Raw genomic sequence first — 15,783 nt, forward strand, 5'->3', positions numbered from 1 at the left:
AATGATTTATGTCACTAAGTCTTAAGTATTTTTACTATGAAAAATACTTATAATCCACCACCTTGTGTATTATCTTTATTGTATATATTTAGAGAGTGTTTTTATGATTCAATCAATCTTTTTTGATATGTAATATAATACATATATATTAACATCAATTGGGTGTCATGAATAGGTGTAACTTTTTAATAAGTTACCACCTTTCATGGAGTTGCAACCTTTCAATAAAGGTTGGAACACTCTCCCATGCAAACCCATATTGGGTAATTTCGGGTCAATCCGTCATGTGCGACCCGACCCATATACCAACAATTAATTAAGAAATAACATGTTTTCTTACCATTAATGAAACAAAAAACCTGAGGAATATTGAGGATTCAAGAATTTGTTGGAGTCAAAGATTGGAGGGGCAAACTCACCGACTACTTACCACAAGTCCATTGTCAATTAGAAAAAGTCCAATAAACGTTTTAATAAATGATATAATTAAGTATTTAAAAAGCCAGTTTAGTTTTTAATTTTGATAGTGAAATCATAACTCTTTTTGGATAAAAAGTCTTCAATTCGGTGGCTCTAAAATGATATTGGTGGTCAAAAGTAACTTTGTAGTGGGTCTTTTGCTCTCTCAACTTTTCACCACCGACATAATTTAAAAAATTTAAATTTATCATAATTTCTTTTTTATATTATATATATATATATATATTTATTTTCAGATATAATATTTAATCTAGTTAGGTGGTGTTAGAAATTATTATATTAAATCAGCCCAGACCGGCTATGCTGAAATTTAAGGTCGAAATTTTAAAAGTACACTTAAAATGCTTAGTCATTTAAATTAGACTCCACTCGCATACTAAATATAAATATATTAATCATGAAAAACTTGTTTGTAGTTTTAGCTAATAAAACATCAACATGGACATATTTCACTACTGATGCTACACTTTTATCATTACTAGTTCGAATTACGTGCTATGCACATGTCTCGTAATATAACTCGTCAATAAATATATTTGTATATTTATTATAATTATATTAATTTTTTATTTATAATTAATACTAAATCAGTTAAGAATTTTTGTAAAAGTAAATTTGATATATTCGATTATTAAATTTTTTTTCATACCGAATTTATTTTTCTTTTGGTTCTATAATAAACATAATTAAATAATTAACTTAATTTTATTCATAATATCTTTAAAAATAATAAGATACAAATTTAAATAATAATATATTGACCAAATACAATATTTTAATTTTGTAGTTCAATCAAACTAAAAAATAGGTATTTCTACTAATTTGGAGACAATTTAATTACTAAATTGGAGATAATTTAACTACCTATTCTAATTAGAACTTTAATTACAATAGTGATTAATTAAATAACTAATTAGTTAATGACTATAAAACCTTTATTTAGCAGTAAATTTGCCTGTCCCTCCCATCCGTGCTTCTATATATAGTATATATATAGATATAATAATATCTGATGTAAATTAAAAAAGGTTAAATGATAGAAAAGCCGAAACCTCTGAAAACAATTTCACAAAAAAGTTTAATTTTTTTAATTTTATCTAATTTGTTTTTTAAACGCGTGATTTTGTTTTAATAATATCTAATTACGTGATTTTCATGTGGCGCCTACGTGGCGCTGATGTGGCAATACCACACATCAGAGCCAGATAAATAAAATTATATAGTTGAACATAATTAAAACGAAATTATGCATTTTACGATAAATTGGGTAAAATTAAGGGTTAAAGTCAAAAAAAAGTTTAAATTTTCTCATTTTCATGCACGAACTAACACTTTTTCTCAAATTCATACACGGTGCTGAGGTGACATTCATTATTGGTGTAAAATGACCTCCACCTCAGCGAATTACACCAATGGAGCCGTGACACCGCAACACCGTGCACAAATTTGAGAAAAAATAGTAGTTCGTGTATGAAAATGAGAAAATTTAAACTGCGTGATTAAAATGAGAAAACGTGTAAAATTTGTGAATTTTTATGACATTAATCCTAAAATTAAAATATTTAATTTTTATAATTTTTTTTATAAATAGTATAACCTTTTATAATTATCTGGCCATAACAAAATGTAACTTTCTGTTATATCTGGTCATAAACATAAAAAAGCTTTTACTTCTAGACAAAATTCCCATTTTCCCATTATTTTCATCTGCAAAAACGATAAAATTGTTTAATTTGTGAAATTTTATCATTAAAGAAAGGATATTGTCAAGTTCTGACATGAACAAACAAAGAGGAAATTATTTTAAGACCACCATATATATTATAATTCATAATTTGATATCTTTTATTTAAAAATTAAATAATTTGATAACTCACTTTTAATTCTGTTAACAATTAATCTTTTTAGTAATTCTGTTAAAAATTTAGTATTCACTTTCAAATAATTTAGTACCTCACTTTCATTTACGTTAAGAATTTAGTACCTCATTTCAATGATATTAACGATTTGATACCTCATTTTAAAACGATTTGGTACCTCATTTTTAATCTCATTAACAATTTGTTACCCAAATTTAACAGTAGGTTGGAATTGTTTGCAAAATTAAAAGTGAGGTATCAAATCGTTGGATTTAAAATAAAATATCAAACTGTGAATTATAACATCTGTGGAGTCTCGCGGTAATTTACTCAAAAAATGGAATTAAAAGATAAACGTGTTGGAGTTTTAAATAATTTGTTAATGGGCCACTATAAAATAAAGAGGACTGGGCTCTAATTTGTGTGTGGAGGATAAAGTGCGAGCTGGATTTAACAGGCTTTGATGGAAGCCCATTCAATATCTTAAGCAGTATAAATAATTAGGTCCCTTTCTTAATATTATTAGAGCGATTATATGATTTCTCCTAACGTTCAGGAAAAACATAAATACATAAAGAGAATAGGGTCATCTCCTGATTAAGATTCAAAGGAAGAAGATCATAATTTCAGATTCATATGAAATTAAATGATCAAGAACAAATAGATGTTTCTAAATCAGGTTCTATTTCTTGATCTAATATTTAATTCAATTGTTTATGTGTTTTAAGTAATATGTATATCGATGCGGCTAAAAAATTAATATTATATGTTTGAAAAAAATAAAATAAAACATTAAAAATTCGTCTAACTGAAATGAATTTTCTATATATTTATAAGAATTCTTTATATTTATTTTTCTATTTATTTTAAAATTAATTTGAAACTATATATATAATATTAGATGAATTCTACATCATAATGCAATAAAATATAATTGTAACATCTAAGAATTTTTTTAATTATTAATATAACTTTTATATTATTTAGTAAAATTACTGTATTTTAAATAAGAAACGTAGGGCCCAACATATTCAGGTCCAATATGTTATTGTATCCCTGCAGATATTTCTCTTTCTAATCGTACAATTATTAGTATGCCTATCGTGATTCCTAATAAAAGTTTTAAAATAGGGATAAACATCCATATAATTTCATAGAACTCGTATAAGGAGTCTAATCAATAAAAAGAATGGTTGTGGTTGTTAAGGGCGCTAGCGCATACCCTGGGGTGATCATCACCACCTGCACCTCACATCTTCGCACAGTGGAACGTGTAACCCGCCTGCTGTCTCATTCAACTACATGCTTATTTGACTATCATCCAACTGATCAATGCAATTAAAGGGGAATCGCTTACCCATCTTCTTCCTTACCTCACTAAAAGGGCTTCTCCCAATTGGTTATTGATGGAGGCTACCTTCTGATCCGGTGAATGAGACTTGCAAAACAGGATAAAAGCTAACTTGACGGTGGTTATCCGATTAACTCTTCGATGCTAAAGTCAGTTTAGAGCTTTGAACAGCGTTTTGAGTGTATTAATGTAGTTATGTGTTTAGGCATATATCCCATGCTCCTTTTATAGTAGATGATTGCATACCTAGCATTGTTGTTGTAGGAAAGTTAATCATATTTTGTAGGGTTTGACCCTGATTATGAGTAATCTACCTTATTTGGACATGAGTCCTATTTAGGAACATCTTCCTAAATAGTATCGTCTTCCTAAGTTAGAGCTTATCTTCCTAAGTTGGGGTTGGTATCTAAATAGGAGAGATACTTCGAGATTATGTAGTAGATCTAGTAATCTATCCGAATCCCGGGGTCGACGCGCTTTCTCTGAGTCCTCAGAGATTCGGTCTTTATCTTGTTGGATGGTATCATGGCGGATCCTATGGATTCGGCCATCTTCCTTATATGTTTGGTTCTTCTTGCGGGAGTCCGATATCGTCTGAGAGTGGATCTCCTGTGACTCGGCTCCATTATAGTTAAGGTAGGATTTGGTGTCCATCATTAGCACCCCCACAAGTGAGCCGAAGTCTTGGTATTTATGCCTTTGTAAATTTTAGCTCTTTTGGAGCTGAGTCGTTTTATATTATGGCGAATCATTTCACTTTTCCAGTAAGATTTCCATTTTTCTTTTCTTTTCCACATGTCCCTTGTTGATTCTTTGTTGTAACTTGATGTTTGTTCGCGTCTTGTTCCTCGTATTTAAACTGTTCATGTCTCTTCTTCCATTTTTACTTATTTCTGAAAGCTTTCCTTTTCTTCTTCGAAATTCTTTTTGTTTTCTTGCAATCTTCTTGCGTTTGATTGTTCATTCTTCCAGTTTGAGATTTCAGGTACTTTTAGTTGAATTTAGCGGTTTAGAACAACTCTTTTGCTTCTTTTGTATTTTCTGATTTCTTGTTGTTTTAAATATTCTGGGTAAGCTTCTTTTAGTGTTCTTGGTGTTCTTGGTTACTTCCTTTGTTTAATCTTGTTCTTTGTCAATTTTTGGATAATTCCTGTTTGTATTGCGTTGTTCTGAGATGGCGCCTAGAAGGGCAAAAACCGAGTATGCTGCTATGGCCATTGCTGATTCGTGTTTTTATAAAGACGAAGTTCTAGATATTTATTTTAAGTATAATTTCCCATCTGACTATAGAGTCAAGTTGCCTGGTGCTCATGAACCTGCCTTTGGGTCTCCGGGTTCGTCTTAAAGGGGGATTGTTTTTGAAGAACAATTCGCTGCTGGTCTTAGGATACCGTTAGACCCTTTCTTAGTGGAGTTGTGTAGAGATTTGAGGATCACCATAAGTCAACTTTACCCTGGTACCATTAGAGTTATTCTTGCTTTCGTAGAGGCATGTAGGCTTTGGGGTCAATCCCCCTCTCTTAACGTTTTTTTATCATTTTATAGAGTTGAGAAGTTGTGATAGTTGCTTTATTTTTGCCCTCGGTAGGAAAGGTCGATCTCGCATTTATTTGTCGTGTTTAGATAACGATTGGCGGAGGCATTTCTTCATAGTATATCATAACTTCGCCTTTCTTCATTTTTCAGATGGTTTCTCTATTTATCGGGTTCAAAATTATCCATCTCCTTTGAGCTTGTCCGAGTCTATTCTTGCTTTTGATTTGTCATTTCATAGTATTTTCCAGGGTCCGATTTTAGATGTTTTAGTTAATAGTCACATTCGATGTCGATGGCTCCCTTTAGAGGATCCCTCACGTGGCTTGGCGGATCTTCATTGTACGTTTCTTGAAGGTATGTATTTCTCACTTTGTCATTCTCCTTTTCTTTGTAGGATCTATTCTTCATCTGATGATTTGATTTCCGGCTTTAAAGTAGATTTGGACGTTCCAATGGGCGGTCCCGAAGTAGATGTTGCTGCCGAGCCAGTTCTTGAAGATGAGGTTCAAGTTGCTTTGGTTCCTGCTGGGGCGATTTTACTTGTCGGTGACGGAATAGTCGTCGTGTCAGAGGATGATGCGGTTGAATAACCCTTGAACGATGAGATTGCGGTTTCTATTCCCCCTAGCTCCAGTGAATCTTCCTGAAGGGGTGGAGGTAGTAGATTTGGACAAGGCGATTGTCCTGGATCCAGAGAAAGTTTCCACAAGTCGAAGTCCTGTAGATTCGCCATCTCGGAAGAGACGTCGGGTTGATGAGGAGTCTCCTTCAAAGGAAAGTCTTCCTGGTAAATCTTCGTCCGCCCCAAAGTTGGCAGAATGGGTTGAGGGTCATGACCCGGCCAGTCTGCTGAACCCTCGGGTTGTTGCTGAGTACATCAGGAGTCTGGCGATTCCTGATGATATTACTTGGTTTTCTTCTAAGCCCGGTCATGAGCTTTCGGACATTGCTTGCTTCCATGGCTTCTCGGTAAGTTGGTTTTTATTTTTCACCTTTTGTTTTGTTGATTTTTCCGTGGTAACTTATTTATTTAATTTTTAACTGTAGGCCCTTCAATCCGTGCTGGTATTGAATGACCGCCGGCAATGTACCGAGGAGGAAGTTGAGCGTCTCACCTCTCTCTTGGCGAAATCCGAATCTAAAAGGGCGAAGATGAAGGCTTTGCTGGAAGAGCATGATTCACTTCTTCTGCAGCTGAAGGCTCAAGATGCTATTAATAATCGCCAGGTCACAGTGACCGAGAAGAAAACTGATGATCTGACTCGGGAGATTAAGGAGCTCATTAGGGTGAATACTTATGTTGGTGAAGAGCGGAATAAGCTGAGGACCGAGATGGATAATCTTCATATTCGTCTGCTCGACACAAAAGCTTTTTATTCTACTTTAATCAGCGAGTATCGTCTCGCCATTGGGAAGAAACTCCTGGAGCAGAATCCAAACATTGATTTATCTGGCGTTAATGGATTGGATCCCCAAGTCATCGCTCGTGACCTGCTTGAGAAGATTTCGAAGGATCGCTTGTTAAAAAAGTAGATTTTAATTTCCCTTTTGGCTTTCGCCTTATTTGTATAAGACAGGTAGTCTCATCTTTTGTAATTTTGATTTGTTTATGAATATATCTCTTTTTTCTCCATTGTTGATTCGAATGTTTGCTTTATTTTTATTTATTGCTTTGGATTTCGCCTGATTCGTTCGTCTATGACTTTTTTCGTATTTCTGGGAGTTGGTCTTCTAAAGACGTTCTTGATATTTTCTGAGTCGATTTATATTTTATTTAGAGTCAAGTTAAACTCTATGATTGGCATTTTTGCCTAGAGAGTTAATCTAAACTCTTATTCTGGCGTTTCGCCTTGTTCGAGTTAATCTAAACTCTTATTTTGGCGATTTGCCTTGCTCAAGTTAATCTAAACTCTTATTTTGGGTGTTTCGCCATGTTTGAGTTAATCTAAACTCAATTTTTATTGTTTCTCCTTTGTTTTATTTTAATAAGAACTCTTATCTTTGGTTCTTTTCTTTATTTTCCGGTTCTTTTTTTATCGCGTTTGGCCAATCACGTAGTAGCAAAATTGAACTTTATTGATTTAATAACTGCGTAAAATATTTAAAGATAGTTGTGAGACCATCGGGTAAGATATAAAATCTTTACTAGCGATGGGTCATTTTTCTTCCTCTATTCTTCTTTCTTCTCTGTCTTTCTTTCTTGGAGATCTACAACGGACTCGTCGTAGCATTTTTTGGCGATGCTTTGGTCTCCTCTCAGTGTTACAACTCCCTTCGCGTTGGTACTTTCATTGCTAGTGCTCTTATGCTGGTTACTGCAGCATAATCATGGAGGAAGGGTCTTCCTAGGATGGCATTGTATGTTAGTTCCATGTCCACTATGTTGAATAGTGACATGAACTTCTTGTTAATTCCCCTCTCCGGGCCGATAATGACTTCTAGTGAGACTGCACCTAGTGGGTTGATAGAGGGGCCACCGAGTCCGGATAGCGGGATCGGTACTCGACGCAACCTTGATGCGGTTCCTCCTAGCATCTTATATGCTACATTTGTCATCAGATTTACCGCACTTCCTTCATCAATAAGAATTCGCTCCATGTTCCAGTTTTCAATGATGGTTGTCACCACCAAGGCATCATTATGGGGCACTTTCCCATGCTCGTAATCCTCAACGTCGGAGATCACTAGTAGCATGTGGGTTTCTCTTATGGTCATTACTTCTCTTCTTTGTTTTCTCCTGATTGTTGAACTATTGTACCCTCCTCCGTTGATCATATGTATGGTTCCCAAAATCTTTGACGGCCTCTCCTTTTCTTTTTCTTTTCCTTTGTCGTCTCTGCTCCTTTTCTCTCTTTTATCACTGCTTTTCATTTTCTGAGCTACAAACTTCCTTAGCTCGCCTGCATCTATCATTCTTTCGATTTCGAATTTTAGGTCTCGGCACCCATCTATCTCATGCCCGCAATCCTCGTGAAACTTGCAGTATTTCCTTGTATCTCTGATTTCAGCTTTCATCTTAGGTGACCATACCACATTCTTGACGTTTTCTTTAATCCACATGAGGACGTTGGTCCTGCTGGTGTTAAGCGGTGTAAAGTTTTGTTCATCATCTCGGGGGTCATATCTCGGTTCGTACCTTTCTTGGGGGGCGAATCGTCTGCTCTCCTCAGGCCTTCCTCTCCTATCTTCCGAGTTTGATTTCGACTTTTCCTTGGGTTTTTTGTTTAACTCTTTCCCCTTTGCCTCTTTCCCACGAATGACCCTACGACCTTCGTCCATCTCAAAATATTTTTGGGCTATGCCCATCAGGTTTGAGAAAGTTGTGGGTTTGTTAACCAGCAATTTGTCCACTAACTTGTTGGACCGGGTTCCTTCTCGCAGTGCTTCAGTTGCTATATTGACATTCAAGTTGTCTATCTCCATAGCTTCTTTGTTGAATCGCTCGATATAGCTTCTTAGTATTTCTCCTTATTCCTGAATACACGACCTTAGGATGTTGGTGGTCGTTTTCAACGGTATGTTAGTGAGGTGTCTGCTGAGAAATTACGTCGATAGAGAGGCGAAGCTCTTGATCGACACTGATTTGAGCTTGTTATACCATCTTTGGGCGGTCCCTGTGAGAGTGGTTGGGAACACTCGTCACAGGATCGCGTCTGATACGCTTAACAGTCCCATGGTGGCTGTAAATCTATACGTATGGTCCCTCTTATCTCCTTCTCCATTGAAGGTTGGCAAAGTTGGCAATTTCATGTTATATGGGATCTCCTCCATTATATCGGCTGAAAGAAGCAAAACTTTCAACCTAAGGTCGTCTATGTCATGCTCTTCAGATTTGAGCTTTTTCAATGCCTTAGTGATCTTTTCCTCCAGGTCCTCTTCTACAACGTACGTAGCTTTACTTTTTTGGGGCGATTCCGAGGATTCGCCCTCTCCTTCCGGGTGTTTTTTCTTTGATTGTGCTTTTCCTGCGTCTTTGTCCTGTCTTTTGCTGTTCGGTGGCGCATCTTCTTTTTCTTTCTCCCTTCTCTCTTCTCTTTTGGAGTTGAGCCCGCTTTGGGCGTCATCCTGGTTTGCACCGTTTCTGGGCGTTTCTCTTGGATTTTCTTCTTCATAATCATCTTTTTCATGCTCATGGTTCTCTGGGCTTTCTTCTTCTTCGTTTCTCCCTTCATTTCTTCCTTGGTTTCTCTCTTCATGCCTTCCTTCATTTCTCTCTTCGTTTTTTGCTTTGTTTTTTTTCCCTTCTTTCTCTGGCTGGTCCCTGACGGCCTGGCTCTGGGTTTTCTGTTCTCTCTCTTCGTCTAGTAGAAGTTGGGCTGAAGTTTTCCCTTAGGATCTTCATTGTTTCATCATGTCTGTCGTTTGTCCTTTTGGCTTCGTTGGCTAACCTGTCCAATTTGCCTGGACGGATTCTAGCACTTTTTTCAGCATATCGCTGTACATGTCTTGCGCTGCCATGCCTGGCGTTTGTTCTTCATCAGTTCCTAGATTGAAAGAAATTGGATTGCTTCCTCTCATCGGGTTAGTCTGATACTAGGGAGTAGAAAGAGAGGTCCTTCCGGCGTCACTCTTCCCAGCAGAGCTGTGCATCCCGTCTTCAGTAACATTAATGATCTCCGGTGTATTTTTGGGGTCCATTGGCTGTTTGTCTTTTAGGTTCATTCCTTCAGAAGTCATCTTCTTTAATAATATTTGTTTTGTGTTCAGAAAAGCTCCTTCAATTTTGAAGTTGGTTAAGCTTTTCCCACAGACGGCGGCAATTGATGGAGGCTTCCTTGTGATCCGGTGAATGAGACCTGCAAAACAGGGTAGAAGCTAACTGGACGGTGGTTGTCCGATTAACTCTCCGATGCTAAAGTCAGTTTAGAGCTTTGAACAGCGTTTTGAGTGTATTAATGTAGTTATATATTTAGGCATACCTCATGCTCCTTTTATAGTAGATGATTGCATACCCAACAGTGTTGTAGTAGAAAAGTGAATCCTACTTTGTAGGGTTTGACCCTGATTAGGAGTAATGTACCTTATTCAGACACGAGTCCTATTTAGGAACGTCTTCCTAAATAGTCTCATCTTCCTAAGTTAGAGCTTATCTTCCTAAGTTGGAGTTGGTATCCAAATAGGAGAGATAGTTCGAGATTATGTAGTCGATCTGGTAATCTATCGGAATCTCGGGATCGTCGCGTTTTGTCCGAGTCCTCAGGGATTCGGTCTTTATCTTGTTGGATGGTATCATGGCAGATACTATGGATTCAGCCATCTTCCTTATATGTTTGGTTCTTCTGGCGGGAGTCCGATATCATCTGAAAGTGGATCTCCTGTGACTCGGCTCCATCATAGTTAAGGTAGGATTCGGTATCCATCAGTTATAAATTAAAAAGTTTTAATAAATCTATATCTATATCTATTATAATTTTGAGCTGCAAATTATGATTGAGCATATTTTGACAAATAGATTGATTATAGATTAATGTTTACAATTAATTTAATATAAAAAGTGTGTAGTTGGTTATAGATTGCCGAGTGACAAATTTCAAAATGAATTAATTTATTAGTTTATAAATATAATTTATATTTATAAGTTATGAATTATGGAAGGTTAAAGCGGTTATAAATTGAATTTTTTAAATGAATAATTAATGTTCAAAAGTAATTTAATATAAAGAGAGCTTTTAAAAATTTAATCAATAAATTTTAAAAAATATATCAATAAAAAAGTTTTCATAAATAATAAATATTTATAGTAATTTAATATAAAGAGCTTTTACAAATTTAATCAATAAAACTTCTAAAAAATTATTGATTTTAAAATTTAAAATTTTAAAGTATAGTAATTATAGGTTATTTTATATTTTTTTTTGGTAAATGATAGTTGTCTTAGTTCAATCACAAAAAGTGTAAGGTAAAAGAAGCTACAAACCCGAAAAATCGGAGAAAGAATGCTAATCTCGCACAAAGAAATATAAACTTCTGAAAAGGTCATTACTATCATAAACAAAAGAAGGGTTGTGATACTTGTAATGAATCACACTCTTATTAATACAAGTGAAAACTAAATTTGGGTAGTTTGTTTCCTCGTCTTTAAATAGCTTCTTGTTCTAAGCCTTCCAAATCTTTCAAATACTTATAAACTAAGTAGTACTCCATAAGTATCTAAATCTCATTTTTTTTTTCAAAGCTAACCATTGAAAATAAAAGCTTTCAATATCTAAAGGAAAAGGCCAAGCAATATTATTCATGCAGTGAAGGAAAGAATACCAGAATAACCAAGCCGTCCTGCAATGCATAATTATGTGCAAACCACTTTCAATATCCTAGCATTCCAAGCATAGTTAATCATCAACACTAAGAATATATCTTTATATAAAGAAACTGTTTCGAGGCAATCCAGTCCTACTAAAGAAGCCAAGCAAAAGTTATAAGAGGAGCTTTAACCTTCCATGGTATCTGAGCAAAAGCAGTACCTAGAGGATAGTTGTCATGATTGGTTCAAAAGTAGCTGGTCGAGGAGTCGATGCTGCCTTCCTTGATCCCATGTAGTCTGTCCAGCACCTGGGAATCATTTCAAACATCATCAAAATTCTACAGTAAATCTGCCAACAAATCCAGCTCTCCAATTCGCATTCTCCACCTCTATCTCAACTTTGTAATCTAACCTGACTAGGTATCACAAACAACAGGAATAGTATCCTCTTTATTTATTAACAACTTGAACATAGAAGCACAAGTGATGGCTAAAGGATGACATTGATTTTCTAACCACAAATCTCTCCAAAATCTAATATTTTCTCCATTTTGACTTTCAAACGAGCCAGTTGGATAAACAAATTCCAATTACCACTATTACCAATACACAATTTACGTACTCCATGCCATATTATTGAAAGATGTTTATTATTTCCAGAAATTAAATCATGCCAATCGGTAATGCCTGGACTATTTTAATCACTTTAAATTATAAAGAAAATTTATCAAAAGAAAGTAATTTCCACACCCACTTAAGCAAAATACTTTGATTCTTAAGCTTAAGAGACCGTATTCCTAAACCTCCATAATGAGTAAAAAGTAAAACGTTATCCCATAAGACTTCCTCCCGAAACTCGAGCCGAGACCGCCGCTAGGGAATAGTAATGGTTGTTTCCGAAACCCGTAGCAGGCCTAGAAAACACTATATAATTTTTGCATTTTGAAACATATAAAGGTTTCGACCTCTTTTCATAAGTACTTGAAAACCTTTATCCGAAAATGTAATCAAAACACTGCGATTGCATTTCCGAAATCAGGGTAGTACGCCTACACATCATATACCATATAATAACCCTGTTCAAATACAATGCCAACAGTCTAAAACTAGTTAACACAACACATAACCGGTTAAACATTTTGTATAAACACAAATTTTTAATACAAACCAATTTTTACTTTATAAACACTGGAATAAGTCCTTTTGTACGCAACATTTCCAAAACATAGATACTAATAATAATTTCATGTCAGAGTAAAACATTTAAAAAATGAACAATTGTGCGATAGATAGAACTACTCTGCAGCTCTAGAGTGGCCTTATTTAAATACGACTTCCGAAGAAAGGGCCGAAGAAAGCACTGTAAGCTTTATCACGTCAAAACTCTATCTACCGATAAAAGGGAAATCAACGAGGGTCAATATTGAGTGAATTTGCATACTTACTTAGGAATATTAATAAAACAAAAATTGCATGTAAAACATACATTTATGTAGACAGACAACCAATCCAGATGAAACCCTAGTTATGAATTCACTAGTGATTAAACTATGGGTTTTGACCACAGTGCAATGCATAATTGTTCTATACAGAACTTAGACCATGAACTGAATTACTACCATCTAACTCTGCATTGGGGTGTCTAGACCGTAACCATGCTACTATAGTCACAAGCTTATTCGTGATCGTAACCGTGTTACTTTCGTCTCAGGATTACCCGTTAAGTCAGGGTCGTCAACATTTCCAATGCCCAATGACATAACATAACATGCTTATATTTATTGGTATGCATAACTTAGTTAAGTTGTTGATACCGGTGATCACACAGTCCTATTGTTGCCCAATAGATAGCACGTTTCAATGGATCTATATCGGTTTCTAATCGACTCAATACATTGCGATTTAAATAAAATTTTGAGTTACAAACATTTTAGCATCAATATTCAAAAGTAAAAATGCAAATTCACAGAACCATTATCTCCAAAACAGAACTTGAACACCCTGTACTCTGCTAGTCCGGTAGCTCGCTGACTTGTCAGATCTAGTTAGATTTCAATTATTAAAACACAATTCAATTAAGAATTCTAACTCTAAATAGTAAACTCTATTGAAAATAATAGACATATAACTTATCGCCTATCCTGACTCTCGATATAAGCTTGAAGTCCTCTTATTATTAACCAATTTGATTAATATAAAGTTTTATTAAAACATCACATTGTTTTAATAAACCGAGTACCTTTATATGTCTAAGTTCTTTTAGACATTTGAACTTTCTAGTTTGACTTTTAGAAGTTTATTGAATTAAAATTAAACGTACGGTTCGATTGCAAATCAAATGCTCGTACACCGGCGAGACGGTGTCGCTGTGCGTCCGCACAGCCGAGCTGTGTGTTTGCACATCAGAGCCTATGCAATCGCATAACCTCTCACACCGGTTGTTCGTTCGTATTGCCTGACTGTGCATTTTGGACAGCGACAAGGCACTCCCCCCGGGCTTTCCGACGTTCTTAAATTTGTTTTTCCTATTTCTAATAGTAATCGACACTCCAAAAAACTGAATTTCGCAATCGGAAGGTAAAATCGATTCGATATGCTAACCGTTATAACTCTTAATATAATCCAAATTATATAAAACATATTTAAATTAACGTTTATTACCTTGATTACTAGCGGATTACCAACGAAATTCGAGTTAGAAATAGAGAAGAAATGAGAAAGGGCTAATTGCAAATGCGTACACGAACTTTATCCTAATTTGCAATTACAACATAAACTTTGAAACTTGGCAATGTCAGTAACCAACTTTCATTTTTTGGCAAATTGGTACACCGACCAATCACACAACGACACATTGCGATATATTACAATGTCCACATTAGTGTTTTTCGTGTTTGGTGTATCGATTTGCCAAAAGTGTAAAGTTGGTTACTAACATTGCCAAGTTTCAAAGTTTATGTTGTAATTGCAAATTAAGGTAAAGTTTGTGTATAAATTTGCAATTAACCCAATGAGAAACTGAAACCTAATTTTGGTTTTTGTAACATTTCAAAATCAATTTGAAATGTTACATATAGTTTGGTCAATTAACAAACTAGTCCCTGGTGACTTACGCATCACTTTAATCCAAATTCTTAAATATTTGTCTGTACCTAATACATAAACTAACTCATAATTTCATGAAATTTTAGCCAATAATTCTATAAAATATAAAACGAATAAATATAAATTTTTAATTCACACAAGACTTATATTTTATTTTGAATAAATAATTTAATATTTATTGAGTGTAAGTCAGTCCCACTTAATATAAAATCTACGTCCAAATCTAGAGACACGTATAAATTAAATTTATCTTTAAATTTAATTACATTCTCCCTGTCCTATTAAGTATTCCCCACATAGAATAATTTAATCCTTTAAATTTATGGGATGTTATAAAGGTCAATAAACAAACATTTGTTACAAAATAGTCACTGAACTATACCTTTGTTACAAAGGGGATCACCCATATAAAACGTACCGTTTTCACATAAAAACTCAATATTTTTGCTTACGTGTGCAAGCTGAAATTAAAAAAGGGATATAGTTCAGTAAACTTTTTGTAATAAAAGGTATAACTCAATGACTTTTTTGTAATTTACGAAATATTTAGTGTTCTTTTTGTAACAACAGAAACATTTTTATAACAAAAGACATCATTCAGTGACCATTTTATAAGAAAATTATGTTTAATAACCTTTCTGTAATTTGTGAAAAGCCAAGTGATCTATAGAGTTTAATATCCTCTACCACATCGTTTGTGAGACGATCATATGACTCGATCTTGATTGGTATGTGAGACATGTAGCAAGTACTCCTAAGCGTACATCTAATCTTGGGATGTCTATCAAGTAATAGACAGAGGTGGGTCTAAATCATTTTACATGCAGAAAGCCTAAATCAGATGTCTATGTGAGATTTTATTTTAGTCATCTTGAATGCCTATATAACCTTCTAATTACAATTTCGATTTAGTCCGTCAAACACGCAAATTGACCCATAAACTTCTAAGATATTGCAAGTAGCCCAATTTATTAGACTTAGATCATAATTTTCTTTGGATTTTTATCGGCTATTTACGGCTAATTACATTCCAATCCTTCAAGTTTGCAATTGGGCACTGATCTTGCCTGATTGAATTCGAACAAGCGGACCACAAGCTCATCACCCGGACGAATTTCTCTGAAAATCATCATTGGATGTTTAAGTCCTTTATCACTTTTTACCTGTCTGGAAAATAGGTGTCCACAATTTCCCCCCCTCTTTGATGGGAA

At 34.7% G+C, this 15,783-nt stretch overlaps 1 protein-coding gene across 1 annotated transcript; it reads right to left on the bottom strand.

The window, feature by feature from the left end:
- Window positions 1-7,488: 7,488 nt before the first annotated feature.
- On the bottom strand, window positions 7,489-8,532 carry LOC126672374 (uncharacterized). Its single transcript, XM_050366325.1, has one exon. It carries the CDS (start codon window positions 8,530-8,532, stop codon window positions 7,489-7,491), a length of 1,044 nt encoding a protein of 347 aa, XP_050222282.1.
- Between the last annotated feature and the right edge of the window lie 7,251 nt (window positions 8,533-15,783).

This window comes from Mercurialis annua, linkage group LG3 (assembly GCF_937616625.2).
Source record: "Mercurialis annua linkage group LG3, ddMerAnnu1.2, whole genome shotgun sequence".
Lineage (NCBI taxonomy): Eukaryota > Viridiplantae > Streptophyta > Magnoliopsida > Malpighiales > Euphorbiaceae > Mercurialis > Mercurialis annua.